The 23721-nt window shown below is 47.9% G+C and overlaps 1 protein-coding gene across 1 annotated transcript in view; it reads left to right on the forward strand.

Annotated features, from left to right (window-relative positions):
- LOC144508432 (myosin light chain kinase family member 4-like) overlaps positions 1-23721 on the forward strand; it is a 265392-nt gene that overhangs the window by 236941 nt on the left and 4730 nt on the right. Inside the window, exons 6-9 of the mRNA XM_078236334.1 lie at positions 2663-2804; positions 12951-13021; positions 18459-18587; positions 21374-21526. Of these exons, the coding sequence (XP_078092460.1) occupies positions 2663-2804; positions 12951-13021; positions 18459-18587; positions 21374-21526 (495 nt within the window). The remainder of the gene's footprint in view (positions 1-2662; positions 2805-12950; positions 13022-18458; positions 18588-21373; positions 21527-23721) is intronic.

Genomic DNA, 23721 nt, shown 5'->3' on the forward strand with positions numbered 1-23721 from the left:
AAAAATCCAACATGTTCGTCAAGCACGACTTTCCCCTCATGAATCCATGCTGCGTCTGATTGATCGAACCATTTCTATCCAGATGCCCTGCTATCTCCTCTTTAATAATGGATTCCAGCATTTTCCCTACTACAGACGTTAAGCTGACCGGCCTATAGTTACCCGCCTTTTGTCTCCTTCCTTTTTTAAACAGCGGCGTAACATTAGCCGTTTTCCAATCAACCGGCACTACCCCAGAATGCAACGAGTTTTGATAAATAATCACTAACGCATCCACTATTACCTCTGACATTTCTTTCAATACCCTGGGATGCATTCCATCCGGACCCGGGGACTTATCCACCTTCAGTCCCATTAGTCTACCCAGCACTGCCTCTCTGGTAACATTAATTGTATTAAGTATTTCTCCTGCTGCCAACCCTCTATCGTTAATATTTGGCAAACTATTTGTGACCTCCACCGTGAAGACCGACACAAAAAACTTATTTAAAGACTCAGCCATATCCTCATTTCCCACTATTAACTCCCCCCTCTCGTCCTCCAAGAGTCCAACATTCACTCTAGCCACTCTATTCCTTTTTATATATTTATAAAAACTTTTACTATCATTTTTTATATTAATTGCTAGCCTAGCTTCATAGTCTATCCTTCCTTTCTTTATCGCTTTCTTAGTCTCTCTTTGTTGTTTCTTAAATTTTTCCCAATCACTTGTTTCTCCACTATTTTTGGCCACTCTGTACGCAGCTGTTTTTATTTTAATACTCTCCTTTATTTCCTTCGTTATCCACGGCTGGTTCTCCCTTTTCTTACAATCCTTGTTTTTTGCTGGAATATATTTTTGCTGAGAACTGAAAAGGATCTCCTTAAAAATCCTCCACTGTTCCTCAGCTATCCTACCTGCCAGCCTGCTCTCCCAGTCTACCTTAGCCAATTCATCCCTCATCCTATCATATTTCCTTCTGTTCAAACAGAGGATACTGGTTTGGGACCAAACTTTCTCCTCTTCCATCTGAATCAGAAATTCGACCATATTGTGGTCACTGGACCCAAGAGGGTCCTTCACAATAAGATCCTTAATTCTACCTACCTCGTTACACAATACCAGATCCAAAATAGCTCGTTCCCTCGTCGGTTCCGTAACATGCTGTTCAAGGAAACTATCCCGACAGCATTCTAAGAACTCTTCCTCCATTCCACCCTTACCGACTTGAGTCTGCCAGTCAATGTGCATGTTGAAGTCCCCCATGATTATTGCCATTCCGTTTTTACACGCATCCCTTATCTGCTTGTTTATAGCCCTCCCTACCTCAACATTATTATTTGGGGGCCTATATACCACACCTACTAGTGTCTTTCTCCCTCTACTATTCCTCATCTCTACCCATAATGATTCCACGTTTTGTTCCTCAGAGCCTATGTCATCCCTCAGTACTACCCTGATATTATCTCTTATTAATAGCGCGACCCCACCACCTTTTCCTTCCTGTCTATTCTTCCTAAACGCCTGATACCCCTGGATATTCATCTCCCAGTCCTGGTCACCTTTCAGCCACGTTTCTGTAATGGCCACTAGATCGTACCCACTCGTGCTGATTTGCACCATCAACTCATTTACCTTGTTCCGAATGCTTCGTGCATTCAGGCAAAGTGTCCTTATTCCAGCTTTTATCTGGACCCGCTTTGATGAGTCGCGAACACCCTCTCCCTCTACTCCCTTATCTAAATTACCGCCTTCATTCACTTGCACCCTCTCCTCTACCATTAATTTTGTAATTCCCCTTACCCCTGCATCCTCCCCCCCATCAATTAGTTCCTTGATCCTAGTCAACTCTTCTAGCTCCCCTCCCCCCAACCTATCTAGTTTAAATTCTCCCCAGTAGCCTTAGCCAACCTACCGGCCAGGATATTGGTCCCCCTGTGAAACAGCTTCAGTCATTCATACTGTGAAACTGCTGAAAACAGAGCTGTCAGCATCTTTATAATTCCTTACTGATATACCAAAACGCAATGCTTTCCAGTTAGATTCACTCGGAACTTGTAGCATTGGGAAATTTTAATTGTTACTGTCAATGATGGAGCATTTACATCTCTGCTCCTCTATGTACTGTGAGATAACTGTGTACCTAAATAACCTCAGTAAGAAGTCTGACAACACCAGGTTAAAGTCCAACAGGTTTATTTGGTAGCAAAAACCACTAGCTTTTGGAACAGGCTGTTCCTTCGTCAGGTGGGTGCCCCTGCCAGCGGGTCACCACAGACAAGCAGACTTCTCTCCGTGCTCTGTAATAGAAACATAGAAACCCCACAGTGCAGAAGGAGGCCATTCGGCCCATCGAGTCTGCACCGACCACAATCCCACCCAGGCCCTACCCCCACACATTTTACCCACGCATCCCAGGACTCTAAGGGACAATTTTTAACCTGGCCAATCAACCTAACCCGCACACCTTTGGACTGTGGGAGGAAACCGGAGCACCCGGAGGAAACCCACGCAGACACGAGGAGAATGTGCAAACTCCACACAGACAGTGACCCGAGCCGGGAATCGAACCCGGGACCCTGGAGCTGTGAAGCAGCAGTGCTAACCACTGTGCTACCGTGCCGCCCTTATTAATGCATAATAAGGGAGTGAAAATGATACTTAAGTGTTTTTCTCCTGCAGTGTGGGAGGTGGAGAGCTGTTTGAAAGGATCGTTGATGAAAGTTACCGACTAACAGAGCTGGATGCAATGGTGTACGTGAAGCAGATTTGTCAGGGCATTCATTACATGCATCACATGTATGTCCTCCACTTGGATCTGAAGGTAAATTCCTCACTGCAATTGATTGATGATGGATATGGAGAACAGGCCTGAGAGAGGCCCGCTCCAACCTATTCCCCAACACTCCCATACACCTGACTCCCCACTCCACAATGACTCCTGACAGGAACATTATTTAACACTAAAGGGATGACTTAGCACCCGTGCTTGCTGTCAGTGAGAACACTGATGCGGGTGTAAAATCTCTCAAAAATCATGAAACGAGGTTCTTGCTGACAAGATCCCGTTTCCCAAATTAACCCACTCCTCACCGGTGACATAACGAGGTTCCTGCCCTTTGTATTTAAATACAGTTACACATGTTTAAAGGGCCTCATTTCCACATTAACCCCCTTCACAGAATATTTAAACCTCGCCAACGAGACCTCACATTCACAACAGGTTTGTGAAGGTGGGAAACAGTCAGTCGAGGGGATCCCTGCCAGGGGCGCCAATGTAAGTGTAGCCTGGGAGGTAAGAGACATGCCTGGGTAATACCCTGGCACTGCCCTGGCATGGATTGGGACTGCCTCACAGTGCAAACCTGGCACTGCCAACTTATTCCAAGCAGCAGAGCTGGGTTGGGCTCTCTGGGGAATCCTATTGTGTGTGTGGGGTGGCGGGGGGGGGGGGGGGGGGGGGTATAGGCGGGTAGCTGGGAGAGCCAGTGCCTGTGAATGGGCGGAAGAGCTCCGGATATTCGCGTTATGTTAAGGGGTGGGAGTGCATGGAGAGTGTGTCTCGATGCCTGTGAGTGGATGGTCGGGCACTCTGATATTGGTGTTGTGGGGGGTGCCTGGGGGGTGTATTCAGTTCCAGTGCTAATCGGGGCCCTCTTTAAAGATGGCGCCCGGATCTCTGTGGAGATGACTTTGCTGGCTCTCTTAGTCCCTATCCACCAGGTTAACGGCATAAACCACACATACTGATTTTGTTTTTCAATATTCCAGAACACATGGTGTAAAAACCCATCTACAGCTGGAGAGGCTACACATTGGAGACTGACATTCAGATATGGGAAAACCCTGCCCTTCCAATCAGTGTCTATGTCAATTCTGCCCTATATGTTTGAGAGATGTGGTGACTAACAATATCCCAATACTATCAATGCAAAATTTTCTGCAGCCCAATAACTCATTGCGCTCATGTCAGCTAAGAATTTCCTCCATTCGTCAATCGGATTCAGAAATTCTTCCCCAATTACCAACACATCCAATTCCTGCCAGTACAGGAATGGGAAACAGGGAATCAGCACAGCCAAGGAAAACAAGAGCTCAGCAAGTGGGCCAGCGGAATCGACTGCATAACCAATACCCCTCACTGTAGCACTGATGTACCCCACACCCCTCACTGTAAAATTCTGATATATCCCACAGCTCTCACTGTAACACACTGATATACCCCACGGCCCTCACCGTAACACACTGGTATACCCCACAGCCCTCACCGTAACACACTGGTATACCCCACAGCCCTCACCGTAACACACTGATATACCCCACAGCCCTCACCGTAACACACTGATATACCCCACAGCCCTCACTGTGACACTGACGTACCCCACAGCCCTCACCGTAACACACTGATATACCCCACAGCCCTCACTGTAACACACTGATATACCCCACAGCCCTCACTGTGACACTGACGTACCCCACAGCCCTCACCGTAACACACTGATATACCCCACAGCCCTCACTGTAACACACTGATATACCCCACAGCCCTCACTGTAACACACTGATATACCCCACAGCCCTCACTGTGACACTGACGTACCCCACAGCCCTCACCGTAACACACTGATATACCCCACAGCCCTCACTGTAACACACTGATATACCCCACAGCCCTCACCGTAACACACTGACGTACCCCACAGCCCTCACCGTAACACACTGATATACCCCACAGCCCTCACTGTAAGAGTCTGCAATACTCCACACCCATCATTGTAACACCAATATACCCCATGCCCATCAACTCTAACACTCTGATATACCCCTCACTATAACACTCTATATCCCACACTCCTCACTGTAATACTGATATATCCATACCCCTCACAATAACACTCTGATCTGATATACCCCACACCCCTCACTGTTACACTGACACACCCCTCACTGTAACACACTGAGCTACCCCACACCCCTCACTGTAACCCTCTGGTCTACCCCACACCCCTCACTGTAACACTCTGATATATCCCACACCCCTCACTGTAACACTGATATATCTCACATCCCTTACTGTAACACTCTATTTCCCACACTTCTCACTGTAACACTGATGTACTTCACACCCCTCAATATAAGACTTTGATATACTCCACACCATTCACTGTAACCCTCTATATCCCACACCCCTCAATGTAACACTGATATAGCCCACACCCCTCACTGCAACACACTTATTAACCATACACCCCTCACAGTAAGTCTGAAATACTTCACAGTAACACTGATATACCCTACTCCCCTCACAGTAACACTAATACATGCCACACCCCTCACTGTAACACTGATATCTCTCACACCCCTCAATATAACACTCTGATATACTCTACATCACTTACTGTAATACTCTATATCCCACACCCCTCATTGTGGCACTCTGATATACCCCACACCCATTAATTGCATTAAGTTGATCTTTCTCTACACCCTAGCTATGACTGTAACATAGAACATAGAACATAGAACATTACAGCGCAGAACAGGCCCTTCGGCCCACGATGTTGCACCGACCAGTTAAAAAAAAACTGTGACCCTCCAACCTAAACCAATTTCTTTTCGTCCATGAACCTATCTACGGATCTCTTAAACGCCCCCAAACTAGGCGCATTTACTACTGATGCTGGCAGGGCATTCCAATCCCTCACCACCCTCTGGGTAAAGAACCTACCCCTGACATCGGTTCTATAACTACCCCCCCTCAATTTAAAGCCATGCCCCCTCGTGCTGGATTTCTCCATCAGAGGAAAAAGGCTATCACTATCCACCCTATCTAAACCTCTAATCATCTTATATGTTTCAATAAGATCCCCTCTTAGCCGCCGCCTTTCCAGCGAAAACAATCCCAAATCCCTCAGCCTCTCCTCATAGGATCTCCCCTCCATACCAGGCAACATCCTGGTAAACCTCCTCTGCACCCTCTCCAAAGCCTCCACATCCTTCCTGTAATGTGGGGACCAGAACTGCACACAGTACTCCAAGTGCGGCCGCACCAGAGTTGTGTACAGTTGCAACATAACGCTACGACTCCTAAATTCAATCCCCCTACCAATAAACGCCAAGACACCATATGCCTTCTTAACAACCTTATCTACTTGATTCCCAACTTTCAGGGATCTATGCACACATACACCTAGATCCCTCTGCTCCTCCACACTATTCAAAGTCCTCCCGTTAGCCCTATACTCAACACATCTGTTATTCCTACCAAAGTGAATTACCTCACACTTCTCCGCATTAAACTCCATCCGCCACCTCTCGGCCCAACTTTGCAACCTGTCTAAGTCTTCCTGCAAACTACGACACCCTTCCTCACTGTCTACCACACCACCGACTTTGGTGTCATCAGCAAATTTGCTAATCCACCCAACTATACCCTCATCCAGATCATTAATAAATATTACAAACAGCAGTGGCCCCAAAACAGATCCCTGAGGTACACCACTTGTAACCGCACTCCATGATGAATATTTACTATCAACCACCACCCTCTGTTTCCTATCCGCTAGCCAATTCCTGATCCAATTTCCTAGATCACCCCCAATCCCATACATCTGCATTTTCTGCAGAAGCCTACCATGGTGAACCTTATCAAACGCCTTACTAAAATCCATATATACCACGTCCACTGCCTTGCCCCCATCCACCTCCTTGGTCACTTTCTCAAAAAACTCAATAAGGTTAGTAAGGCACGACCTACCTGCCACAAAACCATGCTGACTATCACCTATCAATTCATTACTCTCCAAATAACTATAAATCCTATCCCTTATAATTTTTTCCAACATCTTGCCGACAACAGAAGTGAGACTCACCGGTCTATAATTCCCGGGGAAGTCTCTGTTCCCCTTCTTAAACAATGGGACAACATTCGCTAACCTCCAATCTTCTGGTACTATACCAGAGGCCAACGACGACCTGAAGATCAGAGCCAGAGGCTCTGCAATCACTTCTCTTGCCTCCCAGAGAATCCTTGGATAAATCCCATCCGGACCAGGGGATTTATCTATTTTCAGACCCTCCAGAATATCCTGCACATCCTCCTTATCAACTGTAATACTGTCTATTCTACTCCCTTGCAACCCAGTGTCCTCCTCAGCTATATTCATGTCCCCTTGCGTGAACACCGAAGAGAAATATTGGTTCAATGCTTCACCAATCTCCTCCGGTTCCACACATAACTTCCCTCTGCCATCTATAACTGGCCCTAAACTTGCCCTAACCAACCTTCTGTTCTTGACATACCTATAGAACGCCTTAGGATTCTCTTTAACCCTATCCGCCAAAGTCTTCTCATGTCCCCTTTTAGCCCTTCTAAGCTCGCTCTTCAACTCCCTCTTAGCCAATCTAAAGCTTTCTAGTGCACTACCCGAGTGCTCACGTCTCATCCGAACATAAGCCTCCTTTTTCTTTTTAACCAACAAAGAAACTTTTTTGGTGCACCACGGTTCCCTAGCCCTACCAATTCCTCCTTGCCTGACAGGGACATACCTATCACAGACTCGCAGTAGCTGCTCCTTGAAAAAACTCCACATGTCGGACGTTCCCAGTCCCTGTAATCTCCTAGTCCAACCTATGTTTCCTAATTCTCTCCTAATAGCCTCATAATTACCCTTCCCCCAGCTAAAACCATTGGCCCGAGGTTCATGCCTATCCCTTTCCATCACTAAGGTGAACGTAACCGAATTGTGGTCACTATCACCAAAATGCACACCAACTTCCAAGTCTAGCACCTGGTCTGGCTCATTTCCCAGCACCAGATCCAATATAGCCTCACCTCTAGTTGGCCTGTCTACATACTGAGTCAAAAAACCTTCCTGCACGCTTTGAACAAAAACTGACCCCTCTAACGAGCTAGAGCTATAACAATTCCAGTCAATATTAGTCAAGTTAAAATCCCCCATAACAATTGCCCTATTACTTTCACTCCTAAGCAGGATTGACTCCGCAATCCTTTCCTCAACCTCTCTAGAACTTTTAGGAGGTCTATAAAAGACTCCCAACAGGGTGACCTCTCCTCTCCTATTTCTAATCTCCGCCCATACTACCTCAACAGATAAGTCCTCATCAAACCTCCTCTCTGACACTGTGATACAATCTCTGACCAATAATGCTACCCCTCCCCCTCTTCTACCTCCTTCCCTACTTCGACTAAAACATTTGAACCCCGGGACCTGCAGCATCCATTCCTGTCCCTGCTCTATCCATGTCTCTGAAATAGCCACAACATCGAAGTCCCAGGTACTGATCCACGCTGCAAGTTCACCCACTTTATTGCGAATACTCCTGGCATTGAAGTATACACATTTCAAACCCTGCTCCACCCCACCTCTGCAATGCCGTGCATTGCAGTCCCCATCCATGCATCCCTCACTTTCAGCCCCACTACTCAGGATCCCTCCCCCCCCCCGAATCAGTTTAAACCTCCCTGCATGGCCTTAGCAAATTTACCCCCCAGGATATTGGTCCCCTTCTGATTAAGGTGTAGACCATCCTTCTCATAGAGGTCACACCTTCCCCAGTACGAGCCCCAATTGCTTAAGTACCTGAACCCCTCCCTCCTGCACCATCCCCTCAGCCATGAATTCAAACCTTCCCTCTCCCTATTCCTCTCTAAACTATCCCGTGGTACAGGCAAGAGTCCAGAGATAACCACTCTGTCAGTCTTGGCCTTTAGTTTCCACCCCAACTCCATAAATCCCTGCCTAATATCCCCTTCCCCTATCCTCCCTATGTCGTGTGTCCCCACATGTACAATAACTTGTGGTTTATCTCCCTCCCCCCTAAGAGTCCTGAATACCCTGTCAGACACATCGCGGACCCCAGCCCCTGGTAGGCAACACACCAACCCTGAGTCCCTACCTTTAGTTCCGACCCTCCTATCTGTCTCCTTAATTGTGGAGTCCCCAATCACAAGGCCCAGTCTTTTACAGCCCCTAACCACCTGAGCTTTCTCACTCGGCTCACCCCCAGAGATCTGCTCTCTATGCTCAGTTGATTCCTCCTCAACTGTAGCCTCCAGCACCGAAAACCTATTATGGAGGGGAACCGCCCCAGGGGATTGTCTTCCCGATTGCTTCTTACCCCTCCTCCTGGCATTGACCCAAGCCTCATTTCTAGGAGTTACTATTTCTCTATAACTCCTATCAACTTCCACCTCCGCCTCCCGAATTATGCGGAGTTCCTCTACCTCCCCCTCCAGCTCCTTTACAGGCTCCTCCAGAAGCTGACACTAACACTACATTCTGCACTCGTTTCCTTCTCTATGAACGGTATGTTTTGTCTGTGTAGCACGCAAGAAACAATACTTTTCACTGTATGTTAATACATGTGACAATAATAAATCAAATCAAATCAACACCCTCTTGATATATCCACACCTCTCAGCAAGAGACTGAAATACTCCACACCCTTCACAGTAACACTGATATACTCCACACCCCTCACTGTAACACTGATATACCCCACACCCCTCACTGTAACACTGATATACCCCACATCCTCACTGTAACACTGATATACCCCACACCCCTCACTGTAACACTGATATACCCCACACACCCTCACTGTAACACAGATATACCCCACACCCCTCACTGTAACACTGAAATACCCCACACCCCTCACTGTAACACTGATATACCACACACCCCTCACTGTAACACTGATATACCCCATACCCCTCACTGTAACACTGAAATACCCCACACCCCTCACTGTAACACTGATATACCCCACACCCCTCACTGTGACACTGATATACCCCACACCCTCACTGTAACACTGATATACCCCACACCCCTCACTGTGACACTGATATACCCCACACCCTCACTGTAACACTGATATACCCCACACCCCTCACTGTAACACTGATATACCCCACACCCCTCACTGTAACACTGATATACTCCACACCCCTCACTGTAACACTGATATACCCCACACCCCTCACTGTAACACTGATATACCCCACACCCCTCACTGCAACACTGAAATACCCCACACCCCTCACTGCAACACTGAAATACCCCACACCCCTCACTGTAACACTGATATACCCCACATCCTCACTGTAACACTGATATACCCCACACCCTCACTGTAACACAGATATACCCCACACCCCTCACTGTAACACTGATATACCCCACACCCCTCACTGTAACACTGATATACCCCACACACCCTCACTGTAACACAGATATACCCCACACCCCTCACTGTAACACTGAAATACCCCACACCCCTCACTGTAACACTGATATAGCCCACACCCCTCACTGTAACACTGATATACCCCACACCCCTCACTGTAACACTGAAATACCCCACACCCCTCACTGTAACACTGATATACCCCACACCCCTCACTGTGACACTGAAATACCCCACACCCCTCACTGTAACACTGATATACCCCACACCCCTCACTGTGACACTGATATACCCCACACCCTCACTGTAACACTGATATACCCCACACCCCTCACTGTAACACTGATATACCCCACACCCCTCACTGTAACACTGATATACTCCACACCCCTCACTGTAACACTGATATACCCCACACCCCTCACTGTAACACTGAAATACCCCACACCCCTCACTGTAACACTGATATACCCCACACCCTCACTGTAACACTGAAATACCCCACACCCCTCACTGTAACACTGATATACCCCACACCCCTCACTGTAACACTGAAATACCCCACACTCCTCACTGTAACACTGATATACCCCACACCCTCACTGTAACACTGAAATACCCCACACTCCTCACTGTAACACTGATATACCCCACACCCTCACTGTAACACTGATATACCCCACACCCTCACTGTAACACTGATATACCCCACACCCCTCACTGTGACACTGATATACCCCACACCCCTCACTGCAACACTGAAATACCCCACACCCCTCACTGTAACACTGAAATACCCCACACCCTCACTGTAACACTGATATACCCCACACCCCTCACTGTAACACTGATATACCCCACACCCCTCACTGTAACACTGATATACCCCACACCCTCACTGTGACACTGAGATACCCCACACCCCTCACTGTGACACTGATACACCCCACACCCCGCACTGTAACACTGATATACCCCACACCCTCACTGTAACACTGATACACCCCACACCCCGCACTGTAACACTGATATACCCCACACCCCTCACTGTGACACTGAAATACCCCACACCCCTCACTGTGACACTGAAATACCCCACACCCCCTCACTGTAACACTGATATACCCCACACCCCTCACTGTAACACTGATATACCCCACAACCCTCACTGTAACCCTGATATACCCCACACCCCCTCACTGTAACACTGATATACCCCACACCCCTCACTGTAACAGTGATATACCTCACACCCCTCACTGTAACACTGATATATCCCACACCCCTCACTGTAACACTGATATACCCCACACCCCTCACTGTAACACTGATATATCCCACACTTCTCACTGTAACACTGATATACCCCACACCCCTCACTGTAACACTGATATACCCCACACCCTCACTGTAACACTGATATACCCCACACCCCTCACTGTAACACTGATATACCCCACACCCTCACTGTAAAACTGATATACCCACACCCCTCACTGTGACACTGATATACCCCACACCCCTCACTGTGACACTGATATACCTCACACCCCTCACTGTAACACTGATATACCCCACACCCCTCACTGTAACACTGATATATCCCACACTCCTCACTGTAACACTGATATATCCCACACTCCTCACTGTAACACTGATATATCCCACACTCCTCACTGTAACACTGATATACCCCACACACCCTCACTGTAACACTGATATACTCCACACCCCTCACTGTAACACTGAAATACCCCACACCCCTCACTGTAACACTGATATACCCCACACCCCTCACTGTAACACTGATATACCCCACACCCTCACTGTAAAACTGATATACCCCACACCCCTCACTGTAACACTGATATACCCCACACCCTCACTGTAAAACTGATATACCCCACACCCCTCACTGTAACACTGATATACCCCACACCCTCACTGTAAAACTGATATACCCCACACCCCTCACTGTAACACTGATATATCCCACACTCCTCACTGTAACACTGATATACCCCACACCCCTCACTGTAACACTGATATACCCCACACCCTCACTGTAAAACTGATATACCCCACACCCCTCACTGTAACACTGATATATCCCACACTCCTCACTGTAACACTGATATACCCCACACCCTCACTGTAAAACTGATATACCCCACACCCCTCACTGTAACACTGATATACCCCACATCCCTCACTGTAACACTGATATACCCCACACTCCTCACTGTAACACTGATATACCCCACACTCCTCACTGTAACACTGATATACCCCACACCCCTCACTGTAACACTGATATACCCCACACACCCACACTGTAACACTGATATACCCCTCACTGTAACACTGATATACCCCACACCCCTCACTGTAACACTGATATACCCCACACCCCTCACTGTAACACTGATATACCCCACACCCCTCACTGTAACACTGATATACCCCACACCCCTCATTGTAACACTGAAATACCCCACACCCCTCATTGTAACACTGAAATACCCCTCACTTTAACACTGATATACCCCACACCCTCACTGTGAAAATGATATACCCCACACCCCTCACTGTAACACTGAGGTACCCCACACTCATCACTGTAACATTGATATACCCTACACCCTTAAGCGAACACTCTGATATATCCCACATCCCTCACTGTAACACTCTGCTTCTCATGATGATGAGCTGTTACATTAGTTGAAATTACTGTCTTTTATTTTGCTTCCTGCAGCCTGAAAATATCTTGTGTGTGGATCAAAATGGAAATCAAGTTAAGATCATCGACTTTGGACTAGCTCGGAGGTAGTGTACACATTGAGTGTTGTTGGGATCATGTGTGAGGTGTCAGTCTGACTGCTTCAGATCCATGTCAACTTTTCTGACACAATGGCTGCCCTTCACCAGGGGGAGTGTTAATTACTTTCAGGTGAGATTTCTACCCCTATCTCAGGAGTAAGCCCCGTCTTCGAGAGGCTGTCTGCCAATTGGATAGGCTCAGTAGTGCTACTGGGAGCAATGGCAGTTACCTGACACACAATAACACAGTACTTTGATCATATGTTTGCTGTCAGCTCATAGAATCATAGAATCCTACAGTGCAGAAGGAGGCCATTCAGCCCATCGAGTTGACCACAATCCCACCCAGGCCATATCCCCATACATTTACCCTAGCTAGTCCCCCTGACACTGAGGGGCAATTTAGCATGGCCAATCCACCTAACTCGCACATCTTTGGACAATCGGATGAAACCGGAGCGTCTGGAGGAAACTCACGCAGACACGAGGAGAATGTGTAAACTCCACACAGATAGTGACCCAAGCCAGGAGTCGAACCCGGGGGTCCTATCGCTGTGAAGCAGAGATGCTAACCACTGTGCTACCGTGCTGCTCTCCTATATTCAATAATAATGTATTGAAATATAATTGAACCATAACCTCCGGGCTCTCCAGTGTCAGATTTGGGAGACAACCCAATGATGATTTGGGGAATCCCTCTTGGAAGTTCCCAAGTAAGGGTTTACCTAGCAATTGTCCAGAAGCATTAACTTCCTCTGCGTTGGACTGGGAACCATCTGACAAAGTGATTTAATTAGTTAATGTTTTTCGATAGTTTTAAGATAGCTATAAGGATAAGTCAGGACCTTGTGGGAAGGTACTAAATTGAAGGAGGGCAAATTACGACAGTATTAGGCAGGAACTAGGGAGAGTTAATTTGGAGCAGCTGATATTGGGCAAGACCTACTGATCAGAGTTCAGGACCGGCATGTTCCAGAAGGAGGAAGAACAAGGATGGTAACGGACCCTTGGATAATCAGGGAGGCTGCAATTTTAGCCAAAATGAAAAAAGAAGCATATGTAAGGCTTAGGAGGCTAAAATTAGACATAGCCTATGAGGTATATGAAGAAAGCAGGAAAGAACTCAAGCAGGAAAGTAGGAGAGCAAAGAGGGACCATGAAATGACCTTGGCAAGTAGGGTTAAAGAGAATCCCAAGACATTTTAGAAAGAACAAAGAAAATTACAGCACAGGAACAGGCCCTTCGGCCCTCCAAGCCTGCACCGACCATACTGCCTGACTTAACTAAAACCCCTACCCTTCCGGCGACCATATCCCTCTATTCCCATCCTATTCATGTACTTGTCAAGACGCCCCTTAAAAGTCACTACCGTATCCGCTTCCACTACCTCCCCCGGCAACAAGTCCCAGGCACCCACCACTCTCTGTGTAAAAGATCTGCCTCGTACATCTCCTTTAAACCTAGCCCCTCGCACCTTAAACCTATGCCCCCTAGTAATTGACTCTTCCACCCTGGGAAAAAGCTTCTGACTATCCACTCTGTCCATGCCTCTCATAATCTTGTAGACTTCTATCAGGTCTCCCCTCAACCTCCGTCGCTCTAGTGAGAACAAACCAAGTTTCTCCAACTTCTCCTCATAGCTAATGCCCTCCATATCAGGCATCATCCTGGTAAATCTTTTCTGTACCCTCTCCAAAGCCTCCACACCCTTCTGGTAGTGTGGCGATCAGAATTGAACACTATATTCCAAGTGCGGCCTAACTAAGGTTCTATAAAGCTGCAACATGACTTGCCAATTTTTAAACTCAATACCCCGGCCGATGAAGGCAAGCATGCCATATGCCTTCTTGACTACCTTCCCCACCTGCATTGCCACTTTCAGTGACCTGTGCACCTGTACACCAGATCCCTTTGCCTATCAATACTCTTAAGGGTTCTGCCATTTACTGTATATTTCCTACATTACTTACATTAAAAACAAGAGGATAACAAGGGAGAGGGTAGGACCACTAAGGATAAAGGAGGGAATCTGTGCTTGGAGACAGAGGATGTGGGCAAGATCCTAAATGAGTACTTGCGTTGGTATTCACAAAGGAGAAGGACATAGAGGATAGTGTGGAGCATGCTAATATACTAGCGCATTTTGAGATCAAAAAAGAAATGATGTTGGGTCTCTTGAAGAGCATTAAGGTGGATAATGCCCAGGCCCAATGGGATCTCCCCAGGCTATTGAGAGAGGCAAGAGAGGAAATTACTGGGCCCTGACAAAGATCTTTGTATCATCGCTAGCTACTGGAGAGGTCCCGGAGGACTGGCGAGTAGTTAATATTGTTCCTCTGTTCAAGAAAGGAAATATGGATAATCCAGGAAATTATAGACTAGTGAGTCTCACATCGGTAGTTGGGAAGTTGGGTAGTTGAGGATTCCAAGGGACAGGATTTATGCCCGTTTGGAAAAGTGTGGCCTAATTAGGGAAAGTCAGCATGGCTTTGTGTGGGGCAGGTCATGTCTTACGAACTTGATATTTTCGAGGAGGTGATGAAGGTGATCGATGAGGGTAGAGCAGTAGATATTATCTACATGGATTTTAGTAAGGCTTTCAACAAGGTCCTCATGGTAGGCTCATCCAGAAGATGAAGATGCATGGGATCCAAGGTGATTTGGCTACTTGGATTCAGAATTGACCAAAGAAGTCAGAAAGTAGTGGTGGAAGGGTGTTTTTTTGGCTGGAGGTCTGTGACTAGTGGTGTTCTGCAGGGATCCGTACTGGGACCTCTGCTGTTTGTGATATATATGAATGATTTGGATGAAAATATAGATGGGTGGGTTAGTAAGTTTGCAGACGACACAAAAATATGTGGAGTTGTGTATAGTGTAGAAGGTTGTCAAAGGATACAGTGGGATATACATTATTTGCAGATATGGGCGGAGAAATGGCAAATGAAGTTTAATCTGGTGTGAGGTACTGCACTTTGGGAGATAAAATGTTACGGGTAAGTATACAGTTAATGGCAGGACCCTGAACAGCATTGATGTACAAAGGGACCTTGGGGTTAAAGTCCATAGCTCCCCGAAGTGGCCACACAAGTAGATAGGGTGGTAAAGAAGGAATATGGCATGCTTGCCTTTATTGGTTGGGCATTGAGTATAAGAGTCAGGATGTCATGTTGCTGGGCTTTATAAAATTTTGGTTAGGCTGCACTTAACAATATTGCGTTCAATTCTGGTCACCGCATTGCAAGAAGGATGTGGAGTCTTTGGAGAAGGTGCAGAAGGAGGTTTACCAGGATGCTGCCTGGATTAGAGGGTATGATCTATAAGGAGAGGTTGGACAAACTAGGTTTGTTTTCTCTGGAGCGGCGGAGGCTGAGGGGAGAACTGACAGAAGTGTATAAAATTATAAGAGGCAGCGATAGGGTGGACAGAATCTTTTTCCCAGAGTTGAAATGTCTAATACTAGGGGGCATGCACTTAAGGTGAGAACAGGAAAGTTCAAAAGAGGTATGAGGGGCAGGCTTTTTAACACAGAGAGTGGTAGGTGGATGGAAGGTGTGACCAGGGGTGGTGGTGGTGGCAGATATGATGGGGTGTTTAAGGAGCTTTTAGATAAGCACCTGAATATGCAAGGAATAGAGGGATATGGACCAAGGGCAGGCAGAAGGGATTAGTTTAATTTGGCGTTATGTTCGGCACAACTTCATGGGCTGAAGGGCCTGTTCCTGTGCTGTACTGATCTATGTTCTACATAAATGAATGTCTAATTAAGAATAACCCAAAACTGCCAACAATAAGCTGGGATTTTGGAAACAAGAGCCAAAAACAGTACCCAGATTATCAGTACGATTTAATTTCAGTTCATTTCAGATAGATTATCATATTTCTAATCAGTTTATCTCTCTACATTAATGTTGGTCTATACATAGGAGGTGCCAGAGTGATATTCCAGTGCAGCCCAGCATTGCTATACACCTGGTGCCGCTGATGGGCCCAGGAGACCAAAAAGGAGGCCCCTGCCTGACTCCAGCCTGCACAGCTTAGCTGCTGGATTCCCCACATGAATGCTGCAGGTAGAATACTGACAGGGGCAGGATGAGGCCCATCAGTGGCCATTTAAGGGTCTCAATAAGTAGGCTCCAAGGTGGGCAGGCTGCCTGATGCCTCCACTGTCCCCCTGTAAATCTCAGACAGGTTGACAGTCCGCAGATGGGTAATGGAAGGCCAATCACCGGATTTTGTGTGTTCGAAATGCCCTCAAACGCTCTGGCAGCAGGAGTGTAAAATCCAGTCCCCCCAGTGTATTAATGTAAAGTGAGGTGATAAAGGGATAGGCATTGTATCTCCTGCCTTTGCATGGGAATGGGAGGACATATTGGGGCAATGGACCAGGGTGTCACAGAAAAAATGGTCCCTTTGAAATACTGAAAGGATGAGGTGGGGTGGATGTGTTCGGTAGTGGAACCCTGCTGGAGATAGAGGCAATGTGGAGAGTGAAGGAAAGTCCCACTGAAGAAGGGGAGACATGAGAGCAGCAATGTGGGAAATGGGAAGGAAACAGTTCTGGAGAATATTTGCAGATCATTATTGAAGAATTCTGTTTTTCTCCAAGTTGCCAGTCACTTGCCATTTTTACTGACCCAGCTTTATATTTTAAACGGAATTTAATTTCTCAAGACTATTCTGCTGCAATGTCAACTCATTCACTGCATGATTGGTCCAATGACAGGAGCATTGAATTGAGCCTGTTTACATATTCCTTTCCCTAACCTTTGAAGGGACAGACAGATCTGTCTTCCTACAGAATGTTGCTCAGAAATAATGCACATGACATCTCTGATGCCAACTGAGTGAACCAATGGGACTATGGAAAATGATACCAGCAACAGTGCAGCACTCCCTCAGTGTTACACTGCACTGTCAGCCTTGATTGTGGGTTTAACTGACAGAGTGAGGCTGGAATGTAACGATTCGGAAACAAGAGTGCTAGTTTTGATCCACCGCTTAACGTTTGAATGTTCCTGTCTGTCTCCTTCCCACTTCATGATCTTCCCAATCTTCATGATTCCCATTCCCCTTCTCTCTTCCTTTTGCTTATTGGTTAATGGATTGAATGATTGAGGGAGTTAATGGTGAGAGTTGGTGAAGATGTCATTGCCTCACCTTTGTGCTCTCTGTATATAACATAAACAAGGGACATGAATGTTTGTTTGAGGGTCTGTGGTGGGGTTTATTTACAGCTAAATCAGTACAGCCTGTTGTTTAGGACATGACTGTGCAAAGAGAGAGGCTATGGCTCCGGTCACTTGGTGACATCCAGGTACCTGGTTCAACTTCGTATTGAAATTCTTAAAGGGATATCACTCTTAAAGCAATACTACAACACAGACTTGGAACTGTAGCCCCATTCCTTAAAGCAATGTTACAGACTTGTGATTCCTCCCTCAGGTACAAACCCAGAGAGAAGCTACGGGTGTCATTTGGAACACCAGAATTTCTGGCTCCAGAAATTGTCAACTTTGAACACGTGTCCTTTCCCACGGACATGTGGAGTCTGGGTGTTGTCACCTACATGCTGTGAGTAACAGAATATCCCGTGAGCTCGGCATGTTAGACAGATGGAGCACAGGTAGGAGGAGAAGGTCAGGGGAAGCAGAGTGTGGGATTTCACAGCACATCCAAAAGAATAGCAGACAGATTACTCAATAATGACATCACATGGCCAGCAACTCACCATCGCCTTCTCGAGGGTAATTAGGGATGGATAATAATTACTGGTGCGCATATTCTGTCAACAAATGAAAAAAGAATATAGACTGAGTGCAAATCATCTACAATGAGATTATCCAACTACCCAAACAATATGTTCACTATGAGATACAGCTGCATCTCACAGACCATAATCATCTGTCAGACTGTAACCCTCTCACACAGGCTGTGATCTGTCAAACTGTAACCCTCTCTCACAGGCTGTGATCTGTCAGACTGTAACCCTCTCACACAGGCTGTGATCTGTCAAACTGTAACCCTCTCACAGGCTGTGATCTGTCAAACTGTAACCCTCTCACACAGGCTGTGATCTGTCAGACTGTAACCCTCTCACACAGGCTGTGATCTGTCAGACTGTAACCCTCTCACACAGGCTGTGATCTGTCAGACTGTAACCCTCTCACACAGGCTGTGATCTGTCAGACTGTAACCCTCTCACACAGGCTGTGATCTGTCAGACTGTAACCCTCTCACACAGGCTGTGATCTGTCAGACTGTAACCCTCTCACACAGGCTGTGATCTGTCAGACTGTAACCCTCTCACATAGGCTGTGATCTGTCATGATCTGTCAGACTGTAACCCTCTCACATAGGCTGTGATCTGTCAGACTGTAACCCTCTCACACAGGCTGTGATCTGTCAGACTGTAACCCTCTCACACAGGCTGTGATCTGTCAAACTGTAACCCTCTCACACAGGCTGTGGTCTGTCAGACAGTAACCCTCTCACACACAGGCTGTGATCTGTCAGACTGTAACCCTCTCACACACAGGCTGTGATTTGTCAGACTGTAACCCTCTCACACAGGCTGTGATCTGTCAGAGTGTAACCCTCTCACACACAGGCTGTGATTTGTCAGACTGTAACCCTCTCACACAGGCTGTGATCTGTCAGACTGTAACCCTCTCACACACAGGCTGTGATTTGTCAGACTGTAACCCTCTCACACACAGGCTGTGATTTGTCAGACTGTAACCCTCTCACACACAGGCTGTGATTTGTCAGACTGTAACCCTCTCACACAGGCTGTGATCTCAGACTGTAACCCTCTCACTCAGACTGTGATCTGTTAGACTGAAGTCTTCTCTCACAGACTGATTTGTCAGAGAGTAACCTCTCACAGACTATAATATGTTAGATTGTAACCCTCCCATAAACATACTATGGTCTGTCAGACTGAAATCCTCTCACACTGGGATCTGTCAGATTGTGTAATATATTATATAATGCATGCTGAGCTTTGGGATGTGTACTGCCCTTTAAGAATTCAGGTCAGGTGACCCCTGGGGGATTAGCTCCTGATGTGGAGATGCCAGCGTTGGACTGGGGTAAACACAGTAAGAAGTTTAACAACACCAGGTGAAGAAGGGGCTTGGAGCTCCGAAAGCTTGTGTGGCTTTTGCTACCAAATAAACCTGTTGGACTTTAACCTGGTGTTGTTAAACTTCTTACTGGATTAGCTCCTCCCAGTGTGGGACCCGGTTGTGCAGTCTCAGATCTGACTGTGGAGCAGCGCACACCTACAATAAAGAGTTGCAAGTGTTCAAGTTACCAAGCCAACCTCAAGGTTCTTCAGGTGCCATAACTAATTGGTGCAGACATAACAGTAGACTGTAATCCTCTCTCACACTGTGATCTGTCAGACTGTAATCCTCTCTCACACTGTGATCTGTCAGACTGTAATCCACTGGCACACTGTGATCTGTCAGACTGTAATCCTCTCTCACACTGTGATCTGTCAGACTGTAATCCACTGTCACACTGTGATCTGTCAGACTGTAATCCTCTCTCACACTGTAATCTGTCAGACTGTAATCCACTGGCACACTGTGATCTGTCAGACTGTAATCCACTGTCACACTGGGATCTGTCAGACTGTAATCCACTGTCACACTGTGATCTGTCAGACTGTAATCCTCTCTCACACTGTGATCTGTCAGACTGTAATCCTCTCTCACACTGTGATCTGTCAGACTGTGATCCACTGTCACACTGTGATCTGTCAGATTGTAATCCACTGTCACACTGTGATCTGTCAGACTGTAATCCTCTCTCACATTTGGATCTGTCAGACTGTAATCCACTGTCACACTGGGATCTGTCAGACTGTAATCCACTGTCACACTGGGATCTGTCAGACTGTAATCCACTGTCACACTGGGATCTGTCAGACTGTAATCCTCTCTCACACTGTGATCTGTCAGACTGTAATCCTCTCTCACACTGTGATCTGTCAGACTGTAATCCACTGTCACACTGTGATCTGTCAGACTGTAATCCACTGTCACACTGTGATCTGTCAGACTGTAATCCTCTCTCACATTTGGATCTGTCAGACTGTAATCCACTGTCACACTGGGATCTGTCAGACTGTAATCCACTGTCACACTGGGATCTGTCAGACTGTAATCCACTGTCACACTGGGATCTGTCAGACTGTAATCCTCTCTCACACTGTGATCTGTCAGACTGCAATCCTCCCCCTCATACTGTGATCTGTCAGGCTGTAATGCTCCCTCTCTCATACTGTTCTTTTTTTCCATTGGATTTGTCTGGTGCCACTCTCAGTGCCTCTGATTGTTGTTCCTGTTTAGATTGAGTGGGCTGTCACCATTTCTGGGAGACACAGATGCAGAGACCCTCAGTAACATCCTGACTACCAACTGCAGCTTTGACGATGAAGCCTTTGAAAATATCTCAGAAGATGCCAAAGACTTTATTGCAAACTTACTGATCAGAGAGAAGAGGTAAAGATCCAAACATGGCCAGATCTTTTGCTTATTTGTCACTATATCAGAGTGTTTTAATTTTGGAGTCTCTGGTGGTTGGATGACAGTGCAGGTGTTAGTATTTGTTTGAGTGCAGTTAGACTGTGCGTGTCAGCGTGGGGCGCGGGAGGTCGTGATGGCGCGTGGGCGCGGGAGGGCACGTGGGCGCAGGAGGGCACGTGGGCGCAGGAGGGCGCAGGAGGGCGCGTGGGCGCAGGAGGGCGCGTGGGCGCAGGAGGGCGCGTGGGCGCAGGAGGGCGCGTGGGCGCAGGAGGGCGCGTGGGCGCAGGAGGGCGCGTGGGCGCATGAGGGCGCGTGGGCGCAGGAGGGCGCGTGGGCGCAGGAGGGCGCGTGGGCGCAGGAGGGCGCGTGGGCGCAGGAGGGCGCGTGGGCGCAGGAGGGCGCGTGGGCGCAGGAGGGCGCGTGGGCGCAGGAGGGCGCGTGGGCGCAGGAGGGCGCGTGGGCGCAGGAGGGCGCGTGGGCGCGTGGGCGCAGGAGGGCGCGTGGGCGCAGGAGGGCGCGTGGGCGCAGGAGGACGCGTGGGCGCAGGAGGACGCGTGGGCGCAGGAGGACGCGTGGGCGCAGGAGGACGCGTGGGCGCAGGAGGACGCGTGGGCGCAGGAGGACGCGTGGGCGCAGGAGGACGCGTGGGCGCAGGAGGACGCGGGGTGGAGGACAGTGCAGGTGTTAGTATTTGTTTGAGTGCAGTTAGACTGTGCGTGTCAGCGTGGGGCGCGGGAGGTCGTGATGGCGCGTGGGCGCGGGAGGGCACGTGGGCGCAGGAGGGCGCGTGGGCGCAGGAGGGCGCGTGGGCGCAGGAGGGCGCGTGGGCGCAGGAGGGCGCGTGGGCGCAGGAGGGCGCGTGGCCGCAGGAGGGCGCGTGGGCGCAGGAGGGCGCGTGGGCGCAGGAGGGCGCGTGGGCGCAGGAGGGCGCGTGGGCGCAGGAGGGCGCGTGGGCGCGTGAGCGCAGGAGGGCGCGTGGGCGCAGGAGGGCGCGTGGGCGCAGGAGGACGCGTGGGCGCAGGAGGACGCGTGGGCGCAGGAGGACGCGAATGGAGGTTAGCGAATGTTGTCCCATTGTTTAAGAAGGGGAACAGAGACTTCCCCGGGAATTATAGACCGGTGAGTCTCACTTCTGTTGTCGGCAAGATGTTGGAAAAAATTATAAGGGATAGGATTTATAGTTATTTGGAGAGTAATGAATTGATAGGTGATAGTCAGCATGGTTTTGTGGCAGGTAGGTCGTGCCTTACTAACCTTATTGAGTTTTTTGAGAAAGTGACCAAGGAGGTGGATGGGGGCAAGGCAGTGGACGTGGTATATATGGATTTTAGTAAGGCGTTTGATAAGGTTCACCATGGTAGGCTTCTGCAGAAAATGCAGATGTATGGGATTGGGGGTGATCTAGGAAATTGGATCAGGAATTGGCTAGCGGATAGGAAACAGAGGGTGGTGGTTGATAGTAAATATTCATCATGGAGTGCGGTTACAAGTGGTGTACCTCAGGGATCTGTTTTGGGGCCACTGCTGTTTGTAATATTTATTAATGATCTGGATGAGGGTATAGTTGGGTGGATTAGCAAATTTGCTGATGACACCAAAGTCGGTGGTGTGGTAGACAGTGAGGAAGGGTGTCGTAGTTTGCAGGAAGACTTAGACAGGTTGCAAAGTTGGGCCGAGAGGTGGCGGATGGAGTTTAATGCGGAGAAGTGTGAGGTAATTCACTTTGGTAGGAATAACAGATGTGTTGAGTATAGGGCTAACGGGAGGACTTTGAATAGTGTGGAGGAGCAGAGGGATCTAGGTGTATGTGTGCATAGATCCCTGAAAGTTGGGAATCAAGTAGATAAGGTTGTTAAGAAGGCATATGGTGTCTTGGCGTTTATTGGTAGGGGGATTGAATTTAGGAGTCGTAGCGTTATGTTGCAACTGTACACAACTCTGGTGCGGCCGCACTTGGAGTACTGTGTGCAGTTCTGGTCCCCACATTACAGGAAGGATGTGGAGGCTTTGGAGAGGGTGCAGAGGAGGTTTACCAGGATGTTGCCTGGTATGGAGGGGAGATCCTATGAGGAGAGGCTGAGGGATTTGGGATTGTTTTCGCTGGAAAGGCGGCGGCTAAGAGGGGATCTTATTGAAACATATAAGATGATTAGAGGTTTAGATAGGGTCGA

The sequence above is a fragment of the Mustelus asterias genome, chromosome 20, assembly GCF_964213995.1.
Source record: "Mustelus asterias chromosome 20, sMusAst1.hap1.1, whole genome shotgun sequence".
In the NCBI taxonomy this organism is placed as follows: domain Eukaryota; kingdom Metazoa; phylum Chordata; class Chondrichthyes; order Carcharhiniformes; family Triakidae; genus Mustelus; species Mustelus asterias.